The 25,213-nt window shown below is 37.7% G+C and overlaps 2 protein-coding genes across 3 annotated transcripts; one reads left to right on the top strand and one right to left on the bottom strand.

Moving 5' to 3' along the window:
* Positions 1 to 525: 525 nt before the first annotated feature.
* Positions 526 to 9,056, bottom strand: hpxb (hemopexin b). Its single transcript, XM_017710024.2, has 10 exons — positions 8,911 to 9,056; positions 8,422 to 8,444; positions 7,349 to 7,462; positions 6,201 to 6,364; positions 5,930 to 6,083; positions 4,970 to 5,182; positions 4,790 to 4,873; positions 4,565 to 4,695; positions 2,621 to 2,768; positions 526 to 848 (listed from the first exon to the last, which is right to left on the bottom strand). Exons 1-10 carry the CDS (start codon positions 8,973 to 8,975, stop codon positions 622 to 624), a joined length of 1,323 nt encoding a protein of 440 aa, XP_017565513.1. The 5' UTR covers positions 8,976 to 9,056; the 3' UTR covers positions 526 to 621.
* A 4,329-nt stretch (positions 9,057 to 13,385) lies between these two features.
* On the top strand, positions 13,386 to 20,763 carry LOC108434693 (toll-like receptor 13). Of its 2 annotated transcripts, XM_037543630.1 has the most exons (3): positions 13,386 to 13,448; positions 15,598 to 16,778; positions 18,455 to 20,763. In XM_037543630.1, exons 2-3 carry the CDS (start codon positions 15,735 to 15,737, stop codon positions 18,563 to 18,565), a joined length of 1,155 nt encoding a protein of 384 aa, XP_037399527.1. In that variant the 5' UTR covers positions 13,386 to 13,448; positions 15,598 to 15,734; the 3' UTR covers positions 18,566 to 20,763. The 2 variants fall into 2 exon arrangements, with proteins under 2 accessions (XP_037399527.1, XP_017565512.2); XM_017710023.1 differs by having other exon boundaries at positions 15,598 to 20,763.
* The last annotated feature ends 4,450 nt before the right edge of the window (positions 20,764 to 25,213 follow it).

The raw sequence follows: 25,213 nt of genomic DNA, 5'->3' as shown, positions 1-25,213 counted from the left end.
TATGGAGAGAATTAAACCCCACCACCAAAGATTACACGTTCTGTTCTAACCCTCACAATTCATTCTCCAGGATCGATTATATTTTTTAAACAGAATAGTTGTATTCATTTGATACACTCGTGTACAGTAGGTTCAATAGTGCCATCGGATCACGCTCCAGTCTTTATGGATATTAATCTCTCTTTTTTTAAATGCAGAACCAAAGTTTGGAGGTTCAATTCGTCTTTGCTATCTATCAAGGGATTTGTTGACAATGTACCACAGTGGATTATTAATTATTGGGAAGACAATAAGAAATCTCCTGTGTCACCAGCCACTCTGTGGGATGCTGCAAAAGCTACGATACGTGGACATTTAATATCTTACACATCATTCCATAAGAAGCTTTTGCTACTAAATCGTAGAAATCTGGAAACTGAGGAGAGAAAATTAGAACAATTACATAAATTGTTTAAATTTTACATAGATACATAAATACATAGATTCTCTTAATTGTTAAAATCATTGCAATAAATTTGAGACAAGTTACAAACAATATTGTTTATTTTAATTTTGTTACCATGCATAGTAATGTTAAATGTAGAAAGAACTACACTTCATGTCAGCATGACAGCATGATTGTTATTCTTCACATCCAAACTTCTCAGGTGAAATCTTATGAGCTACTGGCATAATCTTGCCCATAGCCAGAATTCTGGGGCTCTGGTAAAGGTAGTATTTTGCACCAACATACACCTTCACGCCTTCAGCATCACATATGGCAGCATCGATATCAGCAATGGAGAGTGGGAACTCACTCTTAGCAGCTCTTGGAGTAGCAGCCAGATCAATATCCAACATTTTTTGACCTGTGGAAGAAATGAAAACATGTCTTTATCATTTTTTTGCACCACTACATGCTTTTTTTGTGTTTAACAGTTTTAACCACTACATTCTTGAAAAGTGCTGCAGTGTTTTGCACAAAATTATAGAAAAACCACTTTGTGGTTGTATAAAAAAAACAAAGAAACAATGTGCAAATCATTTAAACCCTACATTTAATTTAAAATAGTACAAAGACAACAGATCAAATGTTGAAACTGAGATTTTTTTTGTTTTTTGTGCTCATTTTGAATTTGATTTGGTACATTTCAGAAAAGTTGGAACAAGGCAACAAAAGCCTGTTTTGTCAGCAACAAGTTATGTGGTGGTACAGGTGGAACATTTCACAACGTATTAGGTTAATGCGCAACAGGTCAGTAATATGATTGGGCATAAAAAGAGCATCTCAGAGAAGCTGAGTCTTTCAGAAGTTAAGATGGGGAGGGGTTCACCACTCTAAGAGAGACTGCATGGGCGAATTGTGCAGCAATTCAAAACTAATTTTCCTCAACAAAAAATAGTAAAGAACTTGGTGATTTCATCATCTGGAGTACATAATACCATTACAAAATTCAGAGAATTATAAAAAAAATCTCTGTATGCAAGGGATAAGGCCAAAAACCAACACTGGCTGGCCTTGATTTTTGGGCACTCAAGCAGCACCACATTAAAAACTGACATGATTCTGTAGTGAACAATCACTGCATGGGCAGCTTGTTTAAGATTGAGACAAAGTGAAAAGTGTCATGGGGTCTGACAAATAAAATATGAAATTCTTTTTGGAAATCATAGATGTTGCATTCTTCCGGCTAAAGAGGAGAGCAACCATCCAACTTATTGTCAGCACACAGTTGAAAAGCCAGCATGGTCTGGGGGTGCATTTGTGCACATGGCATGGGTGACTTGTACATCTGGGAAGGCAGTATCAATGCTGAACGATACATATGCAGGTTTTGGAGGAACATGTGCTGCCATCCAGATGTTGTCTTTTTCAGGGAAGACCTTGATTATTTCAGCAAGACAATGTCAAACCACATTCTGTATGTATTACAGCTAAATGGCTCTATAGTTAAAGAGTCCAGGTGCTTAACTGGCCTGCCTGTAGTGCACATCTGTCACCCACTGAAATCATTTGGCCCACGATGAAACAAAAAATACGGCAAAGGAGACCCAGAACTGTTGAGCAGCTGAAATCCAATATGAAACATGAGCGGGAAAACATTTCACTTTCAAAACTACAGCAGTTGTTATAATTTCCCAAACACTTATAAAGTGCTGTTAAAAGAAGAGTCATTGCAACACAGTAGTAAAGATGCTCCTGTCCCAATTTTTTTAAACGTGTTGCTGGCATCAAATTCAAAATGTGCATATATTTTTCAAAAATCAAGACAATTTCCATGTGTCAACATTTGATATGTTGTCTTTGTACTATTGTCAATTAAATACAGTGTTTCAATGATTTGCACATCATTACATCATTGCATTCTGTATTTATGTACATTTTGCCCTAGTGTTCCAACTTTTTTGGAAACAGGGTTGTACATATTTTAATTATTAGAAGTATTATTATTATTATTATTATTATTATCCATTCATTTCACACATTTGACTAACATCAACTTCACTAACATTTGACTGTGTTCAGCTGGAAGACTTAAAAAATTAAAAACATGCATTATCAAATGATGCAACCACATTTAAAAGTACAGTTTCCGCCATTTAAAAGAATGTTTTTGTCAAGTCAAATTAAAAATCAAACCTTTTATAATGTGGACAACATGTTCGTTTGCACAGAGAAATGCAGCATTCACGGGTCCCTCGATGCCCAGCTCATCTTTCAGGGGTTTAGGATAGCCCTCTATTAGAGTGTAAGGTGTTGCTGATTTGTAGATATAGATCTGATTGCCCTGTCAGACATAAAGAACCTTACGTTTAACTACACAGGCTCAGTACACGTGCAAGATGACATTAAAGGAATGGTTCAGCAAAACAACAAGCGTACAGTTTTCCACTTACCTCAGATGTCATTGATCAGCCAAGACATGTTCAGAACACAAATTTTGCTTCTTCAGTTTAACACTGGAGCCATGAGGCTAAAGTAACTAACAAACACTAGAAGTCAAAAGTCACTGATATCTTTTCTGTAAATTCATCCCCCAAATTTTTCCTCAAACCATATCCAGATCCACACAAACTAGTTGATCTGGTTTAGGACACAGTTTGACTTACTGTGAACAACAAAAGTGAGCAAAAGTTTATTGCGCAGCTGAAAGCATTAGGCAGCCATTTTAGACAAGTATTTTGACAAATTTTGACTCCTCTTCTTGTGCATGTACAGTATATTTCCAAAACTTTTCATTTCCTCTGCCTTCACATGCATATGAATTTGACATCCCATTCTTAATCCATAGGGTTTAATATGATGTCGGCCCACCCTTTGCAGCTATAACAGCTTCAACTCTTCTGGGAAAGCTTTCCACAAGGTTTAGGAGTGCGTTTATGGGAATTTCTTTACCATTCTTCCAGAAGTGCATTTGTGAGGTCAGACACTGATGTTGGATGAGAAGGCCAGGCTCGCAGTCTCCGCTCTAATTCATCCCAAAGGTGGCCTATCGGGTTGAGGTCAGGACTCAGGCCAGTCAAGTTCTTCCACACCAAACTCGCTCATCCATGTCTTTATGGACCTTGCTTTGAGCACAGGTGTGCAGTCATGTTGGAACAGGAAGGGGCCGTCCCCAAACTGTTCCCACAAAGTTGGGAGCATGAAATTGTCCAAAATCTCTTGGTCTGCTGAAGCATTAAGAGTTCCTTTCACTGGAACTAAGGGGCCGAGCCCAACTCCTGAAAAACATCCCCACACCATAATCCCCCCTCCACCAAACTTTACACTTGGCGCAATGGAGTCAGACAAGTGCCATTCTCCTGGCAACTGCCAAACCTAGACTTGTCTATCGGATTACCAGATGGAGAAGCGCGATTCGTCACTCCAGAGAACACGTCTCCACTGCTCTAGAGTCCAGTGGTGGCACAATACCCGTTGCCCCCAAATGTTCAGCTACACAAGTTCTGTTTATTTTTATAGTTGACAAAAAAATCATACTGTGTCCTAAACCGCATTGATTAGTCTACACAGCATTAATAAGGACCTGGATGCTGTATAACAGAGACTCTTTAGGCATATATTTAAGGAAAAGTATTGTATTTATTGTGTATGGTATTAGTCACAGAATCCACCCAATTAATCCATTACATAATAAAGAGAAGAAGAAAACTTTTGTGGATCAAAATTTTATGACCTTTATATATCAGCAAAATTTGGACACCAAACATATCTTGGCTGATTAACTACATCTGGAGTATGTGGATTTTTTTCACTGAAACATTCTTTTTAATAAAAAATGACTTGACGGAGTCAGGACAAAAACATCTTAGCTAACATTTATGGAATTTGACCGACGCTGTTATTCAGAGCAACTTACAATGTGATAATTTTATACCTGTGGGCAAATGTGGTGTTAGGGGTCTTGCCCAAGGACTCTTATTGGTATAGTGTAGAGAGCTTGCCCACTACAGTATACCAACCACCCACTATATCAATCACAACTTCATCTGTTTTATATAAACAACAATGTTGCAGTTTCTCATGGTCAAGTAAGGTTTAACAAGAAAAAAGACAAGCAGGTGTTAATACGTTTTTTTGTACCTGAATAATGTAAATCCTGTCACCATGATTGAAGACGGCATCTACCCGTCCTGAGACTTCCTTCCATGATCTTGTGATGGGGAAGGGGTGACTTCCATCACGGTGCGAATCTAACCTAATGTACATGCTCTCTGTGTACAATAAGAATACAGGTATAAGAGGAAATTTAAAGAAATGTCTCATGTATACCTTCACAAATATCCTCTCGCAGTAAATTATGATCACCTATAAATGCATATGTTTTGCCGGTGTCATCCATGCTCATGGCATCAAGTTTACACCGTGGCTTTCTGTGTTCAGCCCCATGACCTAGAGCACAGTTTCACAAACAAACAGGAATAAAATAAATCTTCAGGACTGTCAATAGACAATGTTTTTTTTTTCAATCAAGAATGAACTGCTCACCAAAATCCTGGCATCTCATGAAGTAACGTCTAGCATCCTTGGGATAATTCCCTTCCACTTCTCCAGACACAGGATTGAACCTGGTGAAGTTGTGGCCATGGAAACAGTAGTAATGTTCAAGCCAGCGAAATGCAGAGGTGCAATTTGGCAAGTGATTCCACAACTTCTTCTTCACTGTCTTGGTCTTGATGTCAAAGCTGTACACCTCATGTCCTGAGGAAAATGTGTGAAATAAATTAGAACAACGTGGTAAATTATAGTGGATACTTTGCATACTTTGCATTTTGTTGGCGTATGGCAGCAGGAAGTGAACTTCAATGTGCATAAATTGTAAGCCAGTACACTGCCATAGGACAAAGGCTATATTCCTCATCCAGACATAAAAAAACAATGGCATAACAGCCAAATTGTATTGATATATTGATCAATATCCAATGGAATTATATTTAAACCTATCCTATGCACTACAGAATATAATTCCATTGTCACATGCTGTTGCCAAATGGCAATGATTATATTGTTTTCTATAAGAAATCAATAAAACCTAAACATGTTTTATTTGTGAGAAAGAAATTTTAGCTTTCCACAGACCATGTATAGATTTTTTCTTGAGATTGTCTATGACTATGCGAATTATCCACTTATTGCAAGGAATTCAGAGACCTGGACTCACCATGTGAAAAAAGTCATTGTTGCAATACTGAATAATAAGTTCAAAGGATTACTCTGTATCAATAACCATGGGCCGCTTTCCCAGAGACATGGATTATGCCTAATATTGGACTAATTATTATCAGTGGAGAATTACCATTACCAATTATTTTTAGGGTTTGGGCTAATCTGGGTTAGGAAACCGGTCCTATATGTTTGGCTGCATGCCTCTCAGTTGTACTCAGCACTGGAGACCATAGAGAAATCAAACTTCTTTAATCAGTTAACATTTATAAATGATGCATTTACCCTTGAAGAACAGAACTGAGTCTGTGATGCATTCTCCTTTAGGGCACTCCACTGCTGCATCTAAATGACATGGTATTCCTGGAAACACCTGCTGGATCTCCAGTGGGTAACCTTTCTCCAGACTGTGGTTGTAGTAGCTAAAGACTTTGTCACCCTGTAGCAGATTCAAACATAGAGGCATTTTTGAATGAATACAAAACTGCTTTTCCCTTTTTATATATCACCAAGAGGATCTGCGAGTATCTGTTCAATGAGACATTTTCCACTGTACCAAAAAGAAAAAGATGTGGTCGTGGTCTTTTAGAGGATCGCCGTCTTTATTGTGCATGCGGAAGGCTGCGTCCACGTGACCCAGATGATGATATTCATCTAGTTCCTTGAATGTACCATTTGCAAGCTCAGCGGGACCAGAAAAACCTTTCCACAAATGGTCACCTGTCAATGTAGAAATGAAAGTCACTATTTAAATTATAGCAAATGCAGACATGCATGGGAGGAGATGGTTAGGGCTAAGTAGTAATCCATACCCATAAACAGGGATGGTCTTTGCACTAGGCAGCTGCCTAGAGCCCCCATGAGCCAAGGGCCCATGAAAATATTAATTAGATACTCTACTGTCTGTATTGATGTTAAATATCCTTTTCCCATACACCAATTTTAAAAATAACTGTTATTTGTAATTGTAACCATTCTTTTCAGCAATTTCAATGAAGAGCCACCCCCCCTCCCCCACTACTGCCTAGAGCCTCAGAACTGCACACCTGCCCATAAAACTCCTAAATATATTTTATAGAATAAGACTGGCTGAATAATTCCTTTAAATAAGAAAAAGTTTGACTCTCTCTGAAATTAATGCTATATCTCTAATGCTAGCTAGCACTACAGAAGTGTTTATTAGCCCCTAGACCAGGATTTGTTTAGTGCATTGTGGATTCCTAATGGTGTATAATGAATGTGCGTGATGTATGCTGGGTACTGTAGTGAGAAAACAGATTAAAGAAAACATGACAACAATAAAAAATTGTAAATTGTAAATTCTGTCAAAGCAATGAGGTGAGAGGTGCATTGCTACACTACAGAATATCACTTAACATAACAAATAACATGATAAATGCTAGTTGTAGGCCAGAATGCTCTCATTCATAAAAACTAAAATGCTCGACAGGTTCTTTAGGGAAGCCAAAAAAAAAAAAAAAAGATTTCCAAGGCACTTTAAAGAACCCCTTTATTTCTAAGAGTACAACTGCTGTTATTAGCTGCTCAATAGTTTAAATGGTTGTTTAACTGAAGTGCTGGCTTCTGAATGCATTGTAGCGATCAGCTACTCAGAGTGGACATGTTAACTAAGCTGAGAAAGAAAATCTATTTAAAAAAAAAACAAGAACATTGAATTAAAGGTTATGCAATGTTGCTAAAAACCTTTGAAAAAGAATGTGTTTCCTTTCTCGTCAGGGGCAATGGCATCAAACTCAATGCCCTTGCAGCGGTCGAACTTGGCATGGTGATGGGAATCTTCTTGAACGTGTGGATGATCTAAAAAAGGAGCATTTAACTGAATTAATTCATCATAAATGAGCTCAATCTATTTCATTTGTAAAAGATAATTCCACCAGTTTCTGCACAATTAAATGGTTAAGATGTAAGCAACGTCATTCAGAGTGGTTTCCCTGAAATGCTCTGTTCTAGAGAAACTTACTCAGGAGTTTTCACAATGGGGATGATAGGAACCAGACGTCTGCAGAGTTTAATGCCTCTGCACCGTAAAACTGATTCAGTGTTTTAACTTAAAAAAGTAACATGGTTGTCTTCTAATAGCAAGTTAACAGAACAATAATCTGAGTTTTACATTCTACTAATTTCAAATAAGGTCACTTACTTTAAGTTGAGATATTGAGAGTGAACCTTCCTCACAAGTTATTGGCTGAAATGGTTAGGACTAAACTATCATATTTAATACTATTTTGCTGATCTAAAAACGACAAGACACATGTAGGTTCACTAGTGGTTTGGACAGTAAATAAAAATGGCTATATTTTCACTTTCTCTCTAAAAAAAGAAGAAATGCACAATTGCAAGAAAGCAAAAATATTTACTTTTAATGTAAGAGATTTCAAGCAGTTTTGCATTTCTTTTCGTCCCTTCAGCATTAAATTTGACAGCATGTAAATGGCAGCTGGCGTTCTCAAATTACATCAAAAAATGAAAAGTAACCATATTTGACAGTGACGATATTTGTCTTCTATATATGGTATAGATATGGTGACCCCTGGTTCCTATCACTACCACTGTGAAGAAATCCGAGCCAGTAAGCTTCCCTTGAATGAAGCATTTCATCAAACCACTCTGAATGACTTTATTTACTTTATTAATTATTAATTATACAGAGCCCCTTATTAAAAACCCCTTTAAGCATTAAGCCTCATCATTTCTCAAAGATAACAATGAATCTGGCAAAGAAAGAAGGAAAAAAAAACTGGTACGCATGTTTATACCTGCCATCATAACATCATGGTGGCTGTAATACAAAGAGAAAAAGCATATTAGGGTCTTAGTAGTTAAAATACATATACTAGAATTGACAAACTGCTTGCTTTACATGAAATAATCTGAAAAGAACAGAAAAACAATACATTTGAGGTAAACAATAGGGGGACTGAACATAAGCTGAAGGCCAACAACATGACTCAGTGAAAAAACATGCTGAACTAGACAGACTTTGACCACTGTGTATCTGTAGCATCGATCTGATGCTGTACTCTGCAAACTAACAAACAGACTTCAACAAACACTGACAGAAAGAGAAGCAAACATATAGAACCAAAGGATTTATACACTGGATTATGGCCTGATATAAACATAAACATCTGAACCCTGCACTTATTGTACAGCACATGAAAAGTCAAGTGTGGGGTTAGATCTGGGATAGATCTGCAATACATCTCAGCTTTCTTTAGTCACTATCAGCATTTGGAGATACTCACGCTGGAGCTGCAAAACTTGTAGCCAGAGCCAAGCACCCGCACAGGAACACCAAGAGCTGCTTCATGATCAGCCGTCCGCTTGAACCAGATCAGCTGTGTGCAGTAAAAGGTACTCCAAGAGGAGAAAGACCCATCTTTTATATAGATTCTCTGGATGGGAGGGTGCAGCAGGAGGCCGTCTCTGTTTCTAGAAGAATTTGGTGACACAGTTTACCGACAGAGCGCAACAGAGAGAAAAGTCTGGGATTAGGCAATCGACTCAAAGTGCATTTTTTCAGAGGACATTAATGGGCATTAAATATATTATTCTCACAATGAAAAAAATGTTATCACAAATAAGTATTCATTTATAACTAAGAGATAAGAGATTAGAGAGGTTTAAGCTTTTCTACTGTTTGCCAAGAACCTTGAACTGACCCTGAATGTTCATTTGAAATGAGCAAAAAAAAAACACAGAACACAGCGCTCTTTTGTGTACTGTTGTTACACTGAGTCAAGGTTGGTGCAATCCCAGTAAATCCCACTTTTACAACCTGCTGAGTCATAAAATAGCCTATCAAACAGTGTTTAAATTTGTGCTAACACATTACTTAGAGTGGTCCTTTATTGGTGATTAATAAACTCTTAACAGATTATCAGTAACACATCAATAACATATCATTGAACATACATTGAAGTCAATATCTTGTAGAAGTCATATGCTTCTGAAGTTTATGAGTCCATTGAGTGCTTTTTTATTTAAAGAACTACTTTAAGTAAAGTGCCACTGCATCTGTAATTAAACGTTAGTCCTAATCTTGATTACTGATGCAGAAAAACAAACACAAACATACAATTACTGATGCAAAGCACCGCTCCTCCTTAGCGCCCCTGGTGTTCTGCTAGATCCAGCTAGATGAGACATTTTTAGCTAATGTAACTTCTTGTTTGACACTGGCCCAACAGTCTTTCCAGAATCAGTGAAATTAAATGACAACGTAGAAATAAAGGAGTCTGGCTTACCAGTCATAAAGTACAGCTGCTGTACAGTATCACAGAATACTCCTCTGGATGATTTAACAACAGGTTTTATCTAACAGATCAAATAAATGAGGAAGACACATTTGTACACCTAAAATCTAATCAGAATAAGGTGTGGTAAATTAATGGGTTATTTCAAGGTGAAACAGAACAGACACAGTACCACGCAGGTCCAGGAGGGGGAGCTTGTGACATACCTGACTGGTTCCTTCATAGAGCAGTTTCCAAACAACTGAAGATACTACAAGCAGCTGTACAAACAATCGTATGTAAATATGAGAAATTGGGACCAATGAGTTACACAATTGGGATAAAATGAGTTAAAGACAACATGGAAGTTTTGGAGTGGCCATCCCAAAACCCTGACCAGAATCCCATTCAGTTTAGTCCAAATTTATAGACCAAACTGAAAAAATATTGCAAGAATCCATACAGAAATCCAATATCCAACATTTTAAATATATTGCATATATACAATTCCCTTAGATCCAGCATTTATTTGTCACATATGGATATAAATATTTGCTTATTTATTCAGCTTATTTGCAATTATATACATTGCAAACCAACTACGGTGGACTATTTTCATCAAGGGTCATTAAAATGTACCTTTGTAGACCTTTTTATTCATAATTAGTAAGAAATGATTCCTGTATGAAATGTCCCTGATATTCTCATATTGTCAGGTTTCACTGTGTTTGAGGCTGTGCACTTCTACTGCGTCACTATTTGTTGTCTGACATCATGTTCCCTCTGTTGATAGTACTGTTTAATGTTTTCGAGAGAATCACCAGGCTGCCTGCTGGTATCACCTAGAGTCTTACAAGATGTGACAGCAACCAGGTCTGTGGTCTTGGGTAACTGTACTGTTCCTCACTTTCCTTTTGTCTTTCACCCTCTGTTCTGCCCACATTGTAAAGGGCTACTAGTCTAGACCCCATCATTACTGCCTATGTTAGTATCCCAGGCAGAAGTCAGTTTATATAAGAAGGCAGATTCTAGACATGACATCTTTACATATGAGATCTATAGTGCTCAGGCCTCAAACTTAGTGATTCCAGCGAGCAACCCCTAAGTGAACCCCTCCAAACCTCTTCCAGGTTCTCCAGTGAAAGCCAGATGGTTGCCGGCCTCTTGACTCAAATGTCTCTTGAGTCCCTAGTCACCCAGCCTGAATAACTCAAAGAAGTCTAGTGCCTAGTGTAAATCTCTGGTCTCCTTAGGCCATCTTGTGCCAAGGTTGATGCAATTTTTTAGGCTACCACAGTACCACTTGCTACAGCAGGGGCTTCAAACTGGGTTCAGTCAAAGACGCATCTCTGCAGAGATTAATGTTCTGCCATATTATATGCATTTTTTGTACTCATCAGCTGATTAGCATTAGCAGATTGTTATAAGAGAATGTAATTCTGCTGCGACTTTTCAGGGAGAGAACGCTTGGAGGCACAAGTTCCTGCATGTTAGCTCCACACCACTCCACTGCATGCCAGTCTCAGGACCTATAGCATTAGACCTATACCAGTGAGAAATGCTGATAATAACAGAAAGCAGTGTTTAGTCAACTCTGACCTAGATTAAACTGAAAACAGTACTAAAATACAATATGTGATGCTTTACCTTATCAACTTATTGTTTTTTGACAAATATATGCTCATTCCAAAAATGGACACCTTCAACACATTCCAAAAAAATTTGGGACAGGACCATGTTTAGCACTGTATTAGTTTGCCTTTCCTATTAACAGCACTTTCCTATTAACAGCACTTTCCTATTAATAGCACTACTGGGAACGGAAGACAAAAACGGATCCTGATCGAGAGCTTCTTTTTTCACCATTCCTCTTTTGTAGAAGTCACCAGCTGTGCAATGATACAGGGCCTTCTGTTAGTTACCATTAGTTATATTTCCATGCACAATGACATCTATTGCTCCACCCTTCTTTATATTCGCTTAATGGAAAGCACTTGTATCTTGTTATAGACAGAAGAATAGTTCTTTAATCTCTTAACCCAGGGTCCACTGGCAGACCCAGTTTTATTATACACTTCTATAGCCTAAAAATAACGAACAGCTCAACTGGTTTGCATTGAAGTCCTCGTAGTTACTGAATAATAAGCCTTAGTATGTGTTAAGCCTTTTTTTAATCCCTTTATTAATTATTCCCTCAGGAGAAATCTGAGTGCCACAGCAGTGTACAAACAAAAAAACAGAGAAATATTTACTCACTGGTGCGCTTAGATGTAGTGCAATATACCAGTGAGGAACATTGCATGTAGTACACAGTAATCATTACTGTGCTACACACATATGCATATATGTATTTATGTTAAATATGGCTTCATTACTTCATTGGACTTCCTCTTGGACATCTATTTCTCAGATCCCCAGTCAGCATTACTGTAGTTTCAGATTGACTGTTTATGTAAGGAAGTGAAATATTGTCAACAGCATTTCTCACCTCATTGTTCATAGTTTATAGTATGAGTATATTCTATATTATATATATATTATAGTTTACTCATACTTATATTTTTTATTGAGGGAGTGTAAAAATGAATGAAAATGATTAAAGATTAATCATTTTCTGCAGTAGTTAAATTTTATCCAGTTGAATGGATTATTTTTTAAATACTGTGCTAAGGTAAGGGCTGCAGCTGTTTTATTTCAAGACATAAAATGTAGTATAGCATCTTGTTTTTAAAGCCACAGTAAAAAGCCAGCAAGAGTCACATTTTTTTCTTTTGCCTTTTTTCTGTTACTGTAACAAAATCCAGTTACCATTTTTTGGGACCTAATTACATTAGTTACATGTACTCAAGTCTGCACATTCCTCTCTGAATATATCTGTTCAAAAGTTGAGGAACATAGTTTCATTAATGAATCATTAATGACTCATGATTCAAAGTTCAAAGTTTATTAAAGACTTTTTTGGCTACATTTTAGCTTAGTCATGCACATTTGTCCTAATAAGCCAGTTACCATTGACCAGTGATGTGTTTGTTGTTTTACCCAGAATTTGTAAAAAAAAAATCATGTGTGGAACAATACACACTATTTGCATAGCACTGTTGATGCAGTTTGAAATTTCAAATGAGAGATTTCCATTTATATACAGATAAACTGAAGTGGGAAGAGATATCCAGTAAGAATATTCACCATCATCATCAACAGCAGTGTCCATCACATCCTTAAAACTCAAAACTCTGGATTTGCTCCAAAATCATTTCAGGTCTTCAAGTTCACTTCTAAAGGATAACAGCTTCGACTACCAACAGACTCTATAGAAATGGTATAAAAAAGGCACCAGAGGAACTTAAAAGCAAACTTCACTGGGCGTGTGGGTGTGCTAACACTTGAACAATTGGGGAAGAGAGAGCAAAACCACTGATTGAAGCCGCCTATATAATTAATTCACCAAAAACTCTTCAGCTGCAGTTCAACAACATCACTTTCATTTCAGAAGAAGAATGACAGTTCTGCACTAATGTGAATGCTGGGCTTCTCAGACATCTCCAAGTGTAAGTATACTCACATTGCCATTAGAAATATTTCCACCTTGGACATTTTAGAAATCAGCTACAATAACATGCTTAGATTTTTCAAACCTTGAGAAATTGTTAACACTTCACGTTTATAGGAATTATTTGTGAGTAGTACAGTTAAATTCCAAATTTTTTCTTACAGTATGTGAAATTCTAATGAAAACAGGAAGCAGTGTTTAGTCAACTCTGGCCTAGATTAAACTGAAAACAGTACAAAAACACAACATGTGATGTTTTACCTTATCAACTTATTGTTTTTGGCAAATATATGCTCATTCCAAAAATCAATGCCTGCAGCACATTCCAAAAAAATTTGGGACAGGACCATGTTTAGCACTGTATTAGTTTGCCTTTCCTATTAACAGCACTTAGTAAACAACTGGGAACGGAAGACATAAACTGATCCTGATCGAGAGCTTCTTTTTTCACCATTCCTCTTTTGTAGAAGTCACCAGCTGTGTAATGATACAGGGCCTTCTGTTAGTTACCATTAGTTACATTTCCATGCACAATGACATCTATTGCTCCACCCTTCACCCTGCCTTTCCTAGTAACAGCATTTAGTAAACAACTGGGGATGGAAGACATAAACTGATCCAATTGTCAGAGCGTCTTTTTTACCATTGCTCTTTCTTAAAAGTCACCAGCTTTGCAATGATACAGGGCCTTTGTTATTTTCTGAACTTAATAAGACACTCATTTTCAATAGGACACAGGTGTGGACTGCAGACAGGCCTATCTCCGACCACTCAGCCATGCTGTTGTAACACGGGCAGAATGTGGCTTGGTTTTGTCATGTAAAAGTAAACATTCTCTTCCATTGTGTTTCCATTGTGAAAGTGTTCTAAATGTTATAAAAATGTGTTAATGGTAATTTTACAGATGTACAAGTTACCTACTAATACCCCCCAAACCTTGACAGACCCTGCCGTTGAATTTTACACTGGTACGAATCTGGATGCTTTATTTTTTTCACTTCTTTTGCCTAAAGAAGACGATTTTACATAAACAGTTTGAAAGGTTGACTCATTAAACCACTTTACGTTTCCGCTGTGCATCAGTCCATTTTGTTGACATGTGACTTCTGCTGTACAGTCTTAACCTGCAGTTGCGGATGCAGTGACGGACATTGTTCACTGTCAACAATTTGTCAAAGTATTCCTGAGCCCTTACGGTAATTTCCATTATAGAAGCATGCTGTTTTTTAATGCAGTGCCATCCAAGGGATTGAAGGTCATGGACATTCATTTGTGGTTTTTGGCCTTTTCCTTTAAGCACAGAGGTTTTTCTACATTCCCCAAATCATGTGATAATATACTGAACTTCAGGGGTCAGGTACCTAAAATACTTGCAATCCATGGCTGAGGAACATTATTTCAAACCTGATGGGATTTTGCTGCTGCATTTTTGGCAAAGTGGCTTGTGCCATTTTTGCCCTTTCATGGATGCTCCTTTAATACCGTATTATCACTATTGATGTTTTTTTGAAAAAACATTTCACAGTGTTTCTAGTCTTAAACTCTGTCCCAATTTTTTTCAGAACATACTATAGGCAACCATTTCAGAATAAACATATATACAAAGAAAAACAACAATGTTGATTATATTAAATGTTACATATCTTGCCTTTGTACTGTTTTTTGTTCAAATACAGGTCAAAGTAAATTTATAATTCAGTTCAATTTGTTTTTATTTACATTTCACACTGTCTCACCTTTTTTTTTTTTGGAAATGGCTTTGTAGAAAATTTTGCCTTTCAAGACCTTCATAATTTAAAGTCTGTCATCATTATTTCAAACAAATTGGTAAAGATCAATGGCTAACTATGGTTTGGCTTTCATAAATTACAGTATTTGCAGTTGAAGCATGATCCATAAAGTATTTTTTTAATATAATACAGAAATTAAATAAATAATCATAGACTTTGCACAGTACTGTACATTAATGGGTAGTAACGGTACTTAATGGGGCACTAATCGGCACTTCTTCCAGTACTCGCTGCTGGGTTCTTGTGAAAGAAAATGTGTTTTAATAGTGATGTGTCCTTATTTGTGTAAGCTATGTCTGCACAGATGAATTTATTTTCAAAATGCTGACAGTTTTGTTTATTTCCATTCATTTATAGATGAACTGAAGTGAGATGAGATATTCAGCAAGAATATTCAACATCATCTCTTCAGATATCTTGGTCTTTAGAATAAGCTGTCTGGGCTAACTATCTCATTGCTATCTCATTTGTTAATTATTATCCATATCAAGAACATGCAATCCTCAATAGGAGGGTTTTGTTTAAAAATGACCATTTGCCTGCTGTTACTATTAACCATTTCCATACATGTAAATGGATTTTTTGTGAAAAACTGCAAGGTTGTGGGCTCCTTAAATAAATCCAATACTTTGAAAGTATTTTGTACTAGGAAAGGACTTTACACTGTACCAGAAAAATTACCCTACAGAACAAGAGTCCTGGACATCTCCAGAAATGAGATCTCTAAAGTGATGAATAATGATTTACTACATTTGTCCTTTCTCACCAATCTGAATATGTCTTACAACCAGATTAAGGTTGTCGAGGAACATGCATTCAGGAATTTGGTGGCATTGCAGCAGCTGAATCTTGCCTACAACAAACTAACTACAATCCCAGACAGACTCTTTCACAATCTGTCTTACCTGACTTACCTTAGACTGGATGAAAATCGCATTGCAAAGATCAATCCTTCTGTTTTTCTTCCTCTTACCAGTTTGGTAACCTTAAATCTCTCTGGAAATAGCCTACACCGTATACAAGAAGTGCAACCTCTTTTCACATTACCCTGTCTAAAGGACTTCTGCATTAGGAGCAATGGATTTTACTCTTTTAAGACAACGGAAGTGTCCAACACATCCTTACAACTCAAAACTCTGGATTTGTCCCAAAATCCTTTGAAAGTCTTCAGCATCACTTCTAATATTTTTCCTGACCTTGAGATTTTGGACCTGGCCTTCATCAGTAGAAGTATGAAATGGGATGTGAAGGACAACAGCTTTTTAAGGAATGTCAAAAGACTCAATTTAAATGGTATAAAAATGGCATCAGAGGAGATGAAAGTGTTGCTGCAAACCTTTAGTTCTTCACTGGGTGTGTTGAAACTTGAACAAATTGGAGAAGAGAAAGTAAAAGCATTGGTTGAGCCTGCCTGTATAAGTAACTCACCAAAAACTCTTCAGCTGCGGTTCAACAATTTCACTTCCATATCAGAAAAAGAACTACAGCTTTGCACTAACGTGACAATGCTGGACTTCTCAGACAACAAGGTCCAAAACGTAAGTATACTCGCATTCAGATCAATGAACAAACTCAGAATTCTCAATCTGTCTCACAACAAACTAAAGGCTGTTCCCATCGCCATTAGAAATATTTCCACCTTGGAAATTCTAGAAATCAGTTACAATAACATGACAAAAATAACACGCTTAGATTTTTTAAACCTTAAGAAATTGTTAACACTTCATGTTTACAGAAATGATCTGCGAGTTGTCGAAGATTTTGCCTTTCAAGACCTTAAGAACTTAAGGTCCCTCATTATGAGTTCGAACAAATTGCTAAATATAAATGTCAAACTCTGGTTTGGCCTTTGTAAATTGGAGTATTTGCAGTTGGCAAGTAATAAACTGAGCTGGATTCAGAGAGGCGATTTTAAATATTTACAAAGCTTGACAAGACTAGATTTAGATGACAACCAAATCCAAATGATAGCGATTGGGGCCTTTGATGGTTTAGTCTGTTTAAAATTCCTCAACCTACAATCAAATAAGATCACCCAGAAATCAATAAGTTCTTCTGTTTTTTCAGGACTTAAACGTTTACAAACTCTTCAGTTAAACAACAATTACATATCTTATGCGAGCCAAAAGAGGCTCAAAAGACCACTCTTTACATCTCTAACCTCTTTGAAGTTTCTGAGTATTTACAGTCAAGGCCACAATGGGATGATGAATATCCCTTTAAATTTCTTGGAAGGACTGAATTCTTTAAGGACTTTCAAGGCACGAAATCTCAACATTGACTCTGTACATCCTCTCACATTCGCTCCAACACCTAATCTTACATTTCTGGACCTCAGTAGAAATGAACTGATTTCTCTTTCCTCAAAGGTTTTTATGCCTATTCAACATCTTACCAGACTTTCTATGAGCAAAACTGGGTTGCAATCGATTGACTTTCTTAGGAAAGCAAACCTCACTGAGATGCAGATGTTGACGATACAGAAAAATGCCTTATCGTTCATTAATGACACTGTGATATCTTCCCTTCCAAATTTAGTTTACCTCAGCATGGAAGGGAATGTGTTTTCTTGTGATTGCACCAATGCTTGGTTCATTAAGTGGGCAGAAATCAGCAATAATACGCAAGTTTTAAATGCAGATCAATTCAAATGCAACTTTCCACCCAAACTCAGAGGAAGTAAACTTTTTAAGCTTGACATCAATTCATGCGTTGTGGATGTAGAATTCTACTGTTTTATTTCTTCTGCCACTGTAGTCCTTCTAACAATGATTGGTGCCTTACTTTACCACTTCCTGAGATCACAAGTTGTCTATGCCTATTACATTTTACTGGCATTTGTCTATGACAGCAAACAGCAGAGAAAGCAAAAGGCTGACAGTTTTCAATATGATGCTTTCATTTCTTACAATACCCATGATGAATTATGGGTCATGAGTGAGCTGTTACCTCAGCTAGAAGGAGAGCAGGGTTGGAGTTTATGTTTGCATCACAGGGACTTCCAACCAGGCAAGCCAATTATAGAGAATATTGTAGACAGCATTTATGGCAGTCGCAAAACTATCTGTGTGATCAGTCACCACTATCTAGAGAGTGAGTGGTGCTCCAGTGAGATCCAGCTGGCCAGTTTCCGAATCTTCGATGAAAAGAAGGATATTCTCATCTTGGTATTCCTAGAGGATATTCCAACACATCAACTGTCTCCGTATTATAGGATGAGGAGACTTGTAAAGAAAAGGACTTACCTCAGCTGGCCCAAACCAGGAAAGGACACTCAAGTCTTCTGGCAGAAACTGAGAGTGGCTCTGGAGACCAGAGTGGCTGAAGAAGAGAATTTTATTCTGTAAGTTCTAGTGGGCCAGTGATCAAAGCAGTTACTGTAATGTGAGGAAACTGCAGTGACCTTGGTATAATGGTCAAAGCAGTTGAGAAAGTATAGTGGGTGACATCATTGCCCTCCAGTGGCAGAGTGGGGTTTGATTCATTGCCTGAGCAAGCACATCATGCTACATCATGCTAGACCACAGATGTTCATGGCTAAGGGTTCATGACCTTCAACACTGACCATTTGCTTCAACAATGAATAAAACCGATACTTCATTATTCTTGTTTTGCTTGGATTTGGACGGGAACATTTGGGTTCATTTAGTAAGATTTTTACACTACAGTGGTCTCCGAAACCAGGGCAGATGTGGTTTAGACTGCAAATGTGAGCCCAGCCATCAAAGTCTACTATTTTCTGCTGATCCTTTTCTTTCTTAATGTTGCTCTTCCATGTGCCATGCCATAAATTCCTGCTCTGTGTACTGTGAGGACTGTGTGTTTCAAATTGTTTGAAGGGTATAAGGCACATGTGGCAGGATCCATTCCTTGTGGGCCAAAACATTGCAGACTTCAGCACGCTGTCTCATTAACACCTGATTCAGCTCATCAGCTAATTAGCAAGGCCTTCTTGAAAACGTTGATCTCCGCAGTACTTTGGCCCGGAAGGTCCCCAGTTTGACATGCCTGGTATAAGGTGTGCATAAAATGCTATTATTTGTTGATTGTAGGTAATCAGTGATGCATCATAGGTGCCTATCACATTTACTTGATTACTGTTTGATGTCATTATTGCTCCTACAGCGGTGAAAGTCATTGCTTAGCAATAGTGTCACAGTGGAGTGCTACAGTGTTTGTGAAAAACTGTATTTTCGCCATAACAGCATGGTTAGAATGCTTCTCTACCAAGCAGTTTGTGTTGTATAATACCTGTTTTTTTGCTACTTGCCCTGTATTGCTGCTGGTTGTTTCACTCTTGGCTTAATAATACATTTAGTTAACTGCCTATTGTCACCAGCTGTAAAAGTTTAAAATCACTTTTCAATTATATATATATCATTTTATAAGATACCTGTGTAAAAAATAACTAATATGAGACTACAACTGCAACACTTGAGTTTGAACAAATTAATTTGAACAAACAAGCCATAAAAATAAAGACATGTGATGGAAGGATGAACAGAGTTGTAGATTATTCTAAATTATCCAAGGAAGCATATTCAGAATGGCTCATGTAGATAACTCATGTAGATAGATTTCAAATAACCTTTAGATAATTTAATACCTTCTTGGGTTGCCAGAAAAATTATTATATTGAATAAAAGAATCTTTAAGTACCTTCTGATTATCGAATAAAATGACAGCAGTCATTAATAAGATTTTTAATAATAAGATTATTAATAAGATTAATAAGATAAGTAATTCCAAACCTTTGAATGCTGGTGGTCCCAACCTGTGAGCCATTTTTCCAACATTTTAACTTTCTACTTGAGATAACTGTATTCATGACACTTGGAATCCAAGACAACACAGCTGGCCCTGGTCCCCCTCTCCCTCTGTCCCTCAAGGTGCATTCAATATGTACAGACTTGATCAGTGAAGCTTGTTGATGACCAAACCAAATGTTGCATACAAAAACTAAAACATCTGTTTTCTTCCTTGTAAGCTTGCGGCACTTTTTACTGTTATGTTATACAGATGTTAACTGTAATTTTTAAAATTTGTAAGATTTAAACTGAAACAATAAACCTCATTGACTGTGTGATTGTACTTGGCACTCTTACTGCAACTCCTCTGTACCATAATGCTTATTTGCACAACTGTACAATGTTTTTTTTTTTTTTACAAATATTCATATCATTCTGTAAAATATTGTAATAAATACTAGTTATTATATGTCTCCCCAGACCCTGCTCATATGTACATATCACATTTTTGTCTCCTACATTGGCCTCACAATATATACTCTCTTATTCTTTATATTCTTAATTATTTTTTTCTATTTTTATTTTAAGTTGTTAATCTTACTTGTATATATATTGTATTTTCTTTTATAATATTAGATAATAGTCTATGTTATGTGTCTGGTCTGTTTAGTATTTATGTGTCTGTTTAGTTACATGTAATACTTCTGTGCACCCATTAAGTCAAATTCCTCATATGTGTAACATACTTGGTGAAATAAAGTGATTCCGACTTGGAGGCAGGTACAAGCATTTTATTGTACTGTTGAGTGTAACAGCAAGCACTGTTTTACCCATTCACTAACATGTACTTCATATATATCAGTCATACATGTATTTTCTGTATTAACTTTCATTTTGTGATTGACAGCACAAATGCATTTGTCACCCAGAGACTCTAAACACCACACTCAGTTTATTCCATACTAAGTAAAAGGTAACATAACACTGTTAAAATATTGATCAGAAACTAACTAAATATTATAATTCACTGTAATTACATTAGTGAATTAATGAAAAGTTAAAGTGAAATTTTATATACTTAAATATATGTCATAATATGCCATAGCTAGACTACGCCCAGGAGCATAGCATTTCACAACATTTTTCTTCACAATACTTGTGCTGGAACCTCTGAACTGCCCATTTTGGTCTTTTTCTCTGCCCTTAATATCCTTGATTCCACTCACCATCTATTAACAATCCTAAGTTGAAAATGTTATATTGTATAATAGCAAAGAAAACAATGGAAATGTCCAGGCACAGGGGGGGTCCCACAATCAGAAACGATTTACAACATGGCATTCCGTGATTACTTGTGTGTTTTCATTTAAATGTGTAATTGATTCTATGGAACTCACGTTGATCTGTTGTGATACAAACAGTACCGACAGTTTTAAAGCTGAAATATTAAAAATATACTATATATAAATATACTATATAGGCTGTGTAATATATTTTCTTTTCTTTCAGTAATTACTTAAAATAGTTATGAATCGAATCCAAATATCAAAGAATACATATTAAACATAATAAGCTCTGATTTAAGTATATGCATACATAAAGTCTCTTTACTAAGCTCTTTGAATATTTCACTGAAAGACACTAAACATGACTTATTTCAAGTAATTATTGTTAATAATCTGTAAAAGTCAGTAATTCAACAAACAGCAGATCTCTTACCTATAGTTCTATTCAGATTACTGTGATTTAATAGCTGAAATCTAAATGTATGTTACATGTCTTTGTCATTACTTTTTTTAGGTCTGAGTGCTACATCATTTAAGCCTTACTTGTAGCGGTAAATCTTGATGCAGTGGTTCATGCTGTCTGATACCACAAGATGACCTTCAGGCAACAAAGCAAGACCTCTAGGGCTGCTGAGGCCTTGGGTAATAATTGATCGACCTACACCAACAGCAGGGTAAAGCACCACACAATGCTGCTTGCCCCAGTCAGCCACCAGGACATCTCCATCTGTGTCAATACAAATTCCCCAAGGGCTTGTGAGAACAGGCCCCATACCAGAGCACACACCCAAGATGCGAATGGTGTTCCAACCAGGTTCTAGCACTCTTATACAAGGCGCCCGTCCAGTTTCATTGCCCCTCTCGGACACAACCATCAGGCCTGTAGTTAGACATGCTGCAACCAGGTAAGGCCTGTGAAATCCTGTCACTACTGTGCGCTCCATCTTGGCTCCTGTCTTAGGATCAAGTTTGAGAGCTGTTAATGTACCACGTCGAATATCCGCCACTAGGAAGTCATCAAGCCTTGTCAAAGTGACACCCCTTGGGGCCTCAAAGTCCTGCTGAGAACCTGATCCTCCATAGGTCTGGAGGAGGCGGCCATGGCGGTTAAACACCAGCAGAGCCCGTTCTGCAGCACATGTCAGTGCTATCAGGCCCTTGGAGTTAGCAGCAACATCAAAGAAGTTGCGGCAGTGTCGTGAGGTACCATCACAAGCTGGTGGAGCCACTTGTTGCACAACATTCCTCTGCAGGTCTGTAACCTGAACTCGGACATTTCCACAGTCCACTACAAACAGTTGACCTTGTGGTGTGGCATGGACTCCACTGGGCAAAGTGAAGTCAGTGCGTCCTGAGCCCTGCTTGCCAAATTTCTTGACCAGATGACCAACTTTTAGGGTACGCCTTTCTTCCTCAACCTTAGGCAGCCCTGAATCTGCCCGTTCTCTTCTTCTTCTGTCTCCATTTTGCTCGCTCCTGGTTGAGCGCAAAGCTCTCCCTTCTATTGCTGACATGGACAAAGACCGGCATACTCTGTTGGAACCCTCATAGGTGTTCTTCAGAGGTTGATCTTTTAATTCAGGTGTCTCAGATCTTTTAAAGTCTACAATATTTGGCTTGGGAGTTGACAAGTTACTTTGATTTAACTTCTTCTGATGCTCTTCTTTACCATTGATTAAAGGGTGATCCCTGGTAGATAGGTCCGCTGTCGAGATAGAATTTCGGCTTTCTCCTTTCAGGGAACTACTGCGACTACTTGCTGACCTGATTGTGAAGGTATAGCTGGAGTCCACGCTGTCTGCTGGAGAAGGGGATCTCCTTGGTACAGCAAATGATGCTGCACTATATTGTGGTTGCTCTTTGGAAGAGAGATCCAAGCAGCTATAACTTGACTTAGATCTAGCATAATCTGTTTTAGAAGCGTGATGTTCTGAGCCAGTTGTGGCAGGAGATGATGTTCCTCGTTGGAATCCTCGGCTTCTCCTAGAGTTCTCAAGTCCACTTTCCTCTGGTGGGCAGGATGGCTCCTGGCTTGAAACTGGCACAAGGGTCCTTTGTTTCCTGTGACCTTTGGAGAAAGAACGTCTTCTGATACCATTTCGTCCAGATCCAGGGCTATCTCCCTCTGATTCTCCTTGGCTTGACAATGGGTGGATTGCAAGAAACAGATCCTCTCCACGTGAATCAGAGCCAAGTGAATCCAAATCCTCCTCCTGGGAGGACTCTGAGGTGTCTCGCTTATGTGACCAAAGCTTACGTGGTTTCGGGCTGGGTAACTTCACTTCATCACCCAACACATCTTCATCAGCAGTTGATATCCGAATCTTCCTGACAACACGGTTACTCCCAATGTTTGTCCTTGAAGGTTCTTTGTCTCCACCACCATTAAAAGATGCAGAGATTTGCTCAGACACAGCCACATGACTCTCATGTGCCATCTCACCAGTGTGAATGGCGCATTTCTGGCCCTGCGGTCCGCAAACTCCAACCGGAAAAGACAAGCTGTGTTCCTGCACATTAATCTCTCCAAAGGGAATGGTACTGGGCTGGGAATTGGGATGGAAAGTAACTTTTTTCAGGGAAAGTGAGATCTCCCATGGTTGTATTAGTTCCCGAACTCCTCTCAGCAACTGACTCTTGTTGGGTCCACTAGGGCATCTACCCCACATATGAATTTGCTCCTTCAGTTGGCTCATCTTTCGCAGTTGCCGATCCACCAGGGACTGCCCCACTCGAGCTGCAGCTGCATTCTCTCGTTTGAGCTGCTGTAGTCTCTGTTGGGCTTCTCGGTGGTCTTTCTCCACCTTCTCCAACAGGCGGCGTTCTTCTTTCTGAGCATCAAGAATAGCGGAATCGAGACTCTGGTTCACTTCATCCACTTCTGTTGTTTGTTGTTCTCTAAGATGTTGGAGCTCCTGCTCACCTTGTGTTAGGTCACATAAGGCCTGTGTTATCCAGGTAGGAAGGGAGTTTAAGCATAAGGATGAAGGATCAGATTTCTCTGGAGATGCAGTGGGAAGTCGCACAGGGCTGCTGTGCACTGGCTGAGATACTGTTCCAGGGAAGGATTTCCTACTGAAGTGTGATCCAAGAAGCATCATTTTGAAAGGTTTTTATCAGTATTTATTATGAATGATTATCAGCCTCAAAACTCCACTAATGAAATTTCTGTTTTGAAACAACGAAAAAATAATATATTAGACAACTTTGACAGATGACACCAATTGATACAATAAATATATATTAAAACTGAACATATATGTCTGAACACTTACATTGCTGAAGATATCAATAGGTACTTGAAACATTTTAGTATAATACATAGCAATGACTACAGTGGCATAATTAATAAGGATGAGGCTGTGAGTGAGGAATGCACAAAGACCACTAAGTTTAAAATCTTTATTGAACCCCTCTTGTAAAGTACTGTGCAAAAGTCAGAGACCACCCTTTTTTACACCTTAATTTACAGTCACAATAGAGACTAAGTGCATGTGATTTTATTTCAGTAGATAAGGTATATTATATTTCAGAAAAAAGTGAACAAACAGGAGTTTCCAAGACTGAAAATATGTGATATCAGAAAAAACACACTTCCACTGTGAGACGACAACTCAATGCTATGTGTCAGAAAGGATGTGTAGCTGTCAAGAAGACGTTACTGAGAAAGTAGTCAAAAATAGTTTGTTAGTTACTCAACAATGCAACCAACCACAAATCCCTGAAGATTTCTTTAGGAACCTCAAAGCAAGTCTACAGAAAGGAAAGAAAACTGTTAAAAGAGTGGACACACTTTATACTGAAAACTATATAGTCATATTATATATGTCATTATTATGGTTTCAGTGTACTTTTCTGTCAGATTTATGTTTGTGTTTTTTCCTGACACTGATAAATTAATCATTTACATTTAATGACTATTTTATAATTATATTATTA

Source organism: Pygocentrus nattereri, chromosome 12 (assembly GCF_015220715.1).
Source record: "Pygocentrus nattereri isolate fPygNat1 chromosome 12, fPygNat1.pri, whole genome shotgun sequence".
NCBI lineage: Eukaryota > Metazoa > Chordata > Actinopteri > Characiformes > Serrasalmidae > Pygocentrus > Pygocentrus nattereri.
This window is presented reverse-complemented; position numbering and strand designations above follow the sequence as displayed.

Bases quoted from the DNA above. Each gene is read 5' to 3' on its own strand.
- hpxb (XM_017710024.2), bottom strand. From the start codon at position 8,975: ATGAAGCAGCTCTTGGTGTTCCTGTGCGGGTGCTTGGCTCTGGCTACA. The intron at 7,463-8,421 runs GTATAAACATGC...CTCCTTTTTTAG, and splicing joins CCATGATGTTATGATGGCAG to ATCATCCACACGTTCAAGAA. The intron at 2,769-4,564 runs GTACAAAAAAAC...TATGTCTGACAG, and splicing joins ACAGGATTTACATTATTCAG to GGCAATCAGATCTATATCTA.
- LOC108434693 (XM_017710023.1), top strand. From the start codon at position 15,735: ATGCAATCCTCAATAGGAGGGTTTTGTTTAAAAATGACCATTTGCCTG.